The sequence below is a fragment of the Dasypus novemcinctus genome, chromosome 9 (genome assembly GCF_030445035.2).
Source record: "Dasypus novemcinctus isolate mDasNov1 chromosome 9, mDasNov1.1.hap2, whole genome shotgun sequence".
NCBI lineage: Eukaryota > Metazoa > Chordata > Mammalia > Cingulata > Dasypodidae > Dasypus > Dasypus novemcinctus.
In genome coordinates, this window is record NC_080681.1 from 22,518,554 (window position 1) to 22,523,415 (window position 4,862).

Consider the following 4,862-nt stretch of genomic DNA (forward strand, 5'->3'; position numbering starts at 1 on the left):
AGGCACTGGGCCAATGAGTGCCGGTCAAAAGCGGATATTGATGGTCACCCACTCCCTCCCGTACAGGGAAATGGGAGGAGGGGCCAGCCCCAGGCCCCACAAACAACCGGGGCAATCCAGGCCTCAAACCTCCATCCTTCCTCCACCTCCAGCGGGCTACCCCTGGGCGCGCAGGATTGGACCTCTGTACCACCTCCCACACGGTACTAACGCCCCCTATGGGAGTTCCCCCTAGTGCCTTCTCCCAACTCCTCTGCTGGTTCACATAGAGGCGATCAGGCTTTAGGAGCCTCTGACATTTTTTGGACTCAGACAATCACCCGTTCCAAGCCCATGCTAACCATACGCCTTAATGGCCATGCATTCGAGGGCCTTATTGATATGGGGGCGGATGTTACCATTCTTCAAAAGGCGCAATGGCCCCCTGCGTGGCCACTCACCCCCTCAGCCACTCACTTACAAGGCATTGGACAGTCCTCACCCCTGGAACAGAGTTCACAACTCGTTTCCTGGGAAGACGGCGAGGGACACCAAGGACACATAAAATCTTACGTCCTCCCTCACATCCCCTTCAACCTTTGGGGCAGCGACCTCCTTGCTCAACTGGGAACTGTGATCGGGAGCGCTAGTCCGATAGTCACCACTCAAATGCTAAACCAGGGCTTCAAGCCCGGAAAGGGCCTCGAAAGAACCGAATCAGGTGCCCTTGAACCCATCTCTGCTACCCCACACTCTAATTGTGCAGGTTTGGGGTATTTTTCCTAGGGGCTGCCGGTCCTCCTGTGCGCCACACAGATAGGATTTCCTGGATTTCCTCAAACCCCGTGTGGGTCAGCCAGTGGCCCCTATTTACTGACAAATTGGCCGCTGCCCAACTGTTAGTACAGGAACAGCAGGTGGCTGGACACCTTGTGGAGAGTAGCTCCCCCTGGAACACCCCTATATTCGTTATCAAAAAGAAATCAGGAAAATGGCACCTTTTACAAGATCTCAGAGTGGTTAATAAGACCATGGTCCCTATGGGTGCCCTGCAGCCAGGCCTCCCTAGCCCTGTAGCTATTCCTCTTGGTTTCTACAAAATCATTATAGATCTAAAGGACTGCTTTTTCACAATCCCCTTGCACCCTGATGACCAGGTGCGTCTTGCATCTAGTGTCCCCTCTACCAATTTCAAGGAACCCAATAGGCGATACCAATGGACTGTTCTGCCCCAGGGAATGGCAAACAGTCCTACCCTGTGCCAAAAATTTGTGGCCTCTGCTATCGCAGAGACTAGAGACCACTGGCAGGCCCTTTATATCCTCCATTACATGGACCATATCTTAATTGTGGGTGCTGATCACAAGGCTGTCCTTGACTGCTATGGGGACCTGCAGCAAGCCTTGCACAATCACGGCCTTCAAATCGCCCCTGACAAAATACAGCTGCAGGACCCCTATACCTATCTTGGCTTCCACATCACGGGCGACAGAATCACCGCGCGACAGGCCTGCATTAGGCTAGATTCCCTAAAAACTCTTAACGATTTTCAGAAACTTTTGGGTGGCATAAACTGGCTCCGACCCTATCTTAAGTTAACCACTGGACAATTAAAGCCCCTATTCAACATTCTGCAGGGCGACCCGGACCCAAATTCTGCCAGAACCCTTACTCTGGAGGGCTGTCAGGCACTTCGCATGGTAGAGGAAGCCATCCACTCCCATTTTGTCACGAGCATAGACTATAGCAAGCCCTTACTGCTTGTCATCTGTAAAACCGCACCTACGCCCACAGCGGTCTTCTGGCAAACAGCGCCCATCATGTGGATCCAACTGTCTGCTTCACCCGCCAGAGTGATTTATCCATATCGCCAGGCCACCGCCGACCTCATATGGTTAGATCGAGAGTACAGCAGACGCTATTTCGGAAAGGATCCTGATACCATTTTCCAACCCTACGCTAGAGAGCAAGTTGACTGGCTGCTCCAAACAACCTTGTGCTGGCCCATGGCCTGTGCGGCCTATGCTGGCCAAATAGATAATCATTATCCTAATAACAAGCTCTTACAATTCGTCAACTTGCATAGCTTTGTTTTCCCCACCATCGCCTCTCACCAGCCCCTTTCTGGGGCCCTGTCTGTCTTTACTGATGGGTCATCCACGGGTACTGTGGCATATACTTGCAACGGCCAAACTGTCCAACTTCCGATGCATTCTAAGTCTGCGCAAATTGCTGAGCTCTGTGCAGTGTTGGCTGTATTTGCCGCCTTCCATGACACCTCCTTCAATCTTTTTACGGACAGCTCATATATAGTCCAGTCCGTTCCTTTGCTTGAGACGGCCGCGCAAATAAAACCAGTCTCTGAGGCAGCTGAGCTGTTCACCCAGCTGCAATCCGCCATTCGCATTAGGTCTCTCCCCTTCTTCATTGGATATCTCAGGGCGCATACCAATCTTCCAGGCCCTCTTGCCCACAGGAACCATGTGTCCGATCAGGCCACAAGGATCCTATGCCCCACTGTACAAGCCCCGCACGACGCGCCGCGCGCTCTTAACCGGGCTATGCAGGCTCACCAGCTGCATCATGTCAATGCCCACACCCTGCGCCTCATGTTCCATATCACTCGCGAGCAAGCCCGCCAAATTGTTAGGGACTGCCCCTCCTGTGTCACGCTCTTACCCACCCCACACTACGGGGTCAATTCCCGTGGGCTTCTCCCCAACGCTCTTTGGCAAATGGATGTAACCCACATCCAAGACTTCGGGAATCTTAAGTACGTACATGTTACCGTTGATACGTTCAGCGGTTTCCTTTTCGTGACTCTCCAGACGGGTGAGGCTGGTAAGCACGTAGTCGCGCATGTACTAGCTGCCATATCCCTTCTGGGCTCCCCGTGCCAGGTTAAGACAGATAATGGCCCCGGTTACACCGGTTGTGTCTTTACTACCTTCTGCCGACGTCTTAACATTACCCACATCAGTGGCATCCCGTACAACCCCCAGGGCCAAGGCACTGTTCAAAGAGCACACTTATCTCTAAAGCACACTATTCATAAAGTAAAGAATGGGGAGTGGTACCCCGTCAGGGGATCCCCTCATAACTTACTAAACCATGCTCTCTTTATTCTAAATTTTCTAACCTTAGACCAGAGTGGCCACTCAGCTGCTGACCGCTTCTGGCATTCTGGTACCGTGACACTACACACCACAGTCTGGTGGAGGGACCCTCTAGATAATTCCTGGCACGGTCCTGACCCTGTCCTTATCTGGGGCAGAGGATCAGTGTGCATCTACTCCCAAGAACTAGAAGCCGTGCGGTGGCTACCCGAGAGACTGGTCAAACAAGTTAACCAACCCAGGGAACGGAGTCACCCGCCCTGAGGTCTCCCCTTCTGCTTTCTTGCAGGGAAAGGAAGATTATGTTTATGGCGGCCACCCGCATCCTGGGGGTCCTGCTTATGCAGGCCATCTCCTCCTTAGCAAAGCGACTGGTAACTCAAGATTTCTATACCGCCACCTTCACCGTTCATGCCTCTGCCACCAATCCTGCAGCACATGACGGGAAGATTATTGCCACTCATCATTGCGGAAAGAATGCGGCAGATCTCCACTCAAGTCATGTTCCTCACCACTGCCCGACAATATCAGCACATTCCCGCCCCTGGGTCCAACTACCAAGACGTCACTGCCCCCGTCGCAGAATTGGCTGTCTAGCGGACGGCTCTCTCCCTTCCCTTTGCCCCTACTCCCCCAATCTTAATAAAAGCAGTGCCTATAGTGTAAGGAAAGCCACCAGCCCGACGTCTCCTTAGCAATATGGCCCCCTCCCAGGCTCATGGACACCAGAATTGTCCTCGGGGTCACTGGGCAAAATGCGTCTCAGGCTGGTAGCCAGAGATGGGTAAGATCTCCTGGGAGACAACCTAAGACAGGCGCAGCTGTATGGCCTAGGTAAAGGTCAGTTAGCAGCCAAACACAGGTGATAAGGCCCAGAAGGCTGCCAAAAAGGAGAGGTGTAATCCATACAGCTCTCAGGGTGCCGAGGGCAGCCTAGATCAGGCGCTACTGTAAGGCCACAGAGAATTCTGCATTTGTCCATGCACACCCCCTGCGGTCATGGTCATTGAGGTGCTAGGCCGGCTAGCCAACGATGGGCAACTGGGCTGACCCATCAGTCAACCTAAGACAGGGACATGGCCTTTTGCTGCCATGGCTCCCTGATGACGGGTAAGACTGATCGCATACCGGGTAAGGCAAATCCCTTACCGGATGCAGCCTCGACCTAAGACAGGCACGGTCTCCCTCCTTTCTGTTATCACACGAGCCTGTTTCTAATAAAACTAAAATGGGGGACATTTTGGGGGTGCGCCCGCCATTTTTTGGACCGCCCCACACCAGCAGAAAAAATGGCGGGCGGCATGATTCAGCACTGTTTCCCCCTGCTTCCTGCCCTCTCCCTGCCCCTTTTTCCCCCGGAGCCCTTTCCAAGCCATATAAGGTCTTGTTCCAGCCCTGACCAATCCCCTTGCAACACAAATGCTTAAGACACTATATAAGCTTGCTCTGTACAAAAAGAAAAAAACGGAAGAAGACGACACACCATGGTGCGGCTCTGAGTGGTTCTTCCCTGCCATCTGCCCATTCCCTCTCTCGGGTACCCTGTTGTCCTCGTGGTCTCCGTACACCCGCTGGTGGGGCAGGAGAGCACATAAGGTCTTATGTAGAATTAGCATGGCTCTCACTTATTGGTTAATGCATTGCTGGGCTGGTAGGAAAATTTTCAAATGAATATGCAAGTGGGGTTACAAAAACAGAAGGCAGGAGGGGTTTGTTAGAGAGTCTCCTGCAAGGTTATGCTCTCACGGACTTTTACAGAAGTGGAGT

At 52.8% G+C, this 4,862-nt stretch overlaps 1 protein-coding gene across 1 annotated transcript; it reads left to right on the forward strand.

The window, feature by feature from the left end:
• The first annotated feature begins 333 nt into the window (after positions 1-333).
• LOC105747417 (endogenous retrovirus group K member 7 Pro protein-like) lies at positions 334-765 on the forward strand. Its single transcript, XM_012530302.2, has one exon. The coding sequence runs from the start codon at positions 334-336 to the stop codon at positions 763-765; it is 432 nt and encodes a 143-aa protein (XP_012385756.2).
• Positions 766-4,862: the final 4,097 nt, after the last annotated feature.

Excerpts from the sequence above, each read along its gene's own strand:
- LOC105747417 (XM_012530302.2), top strand. The coding sequence starts at position 334 with ATGCTAACCATACGCCTTAATGGCCATGCATTCGAGGGCCTTATTGAT.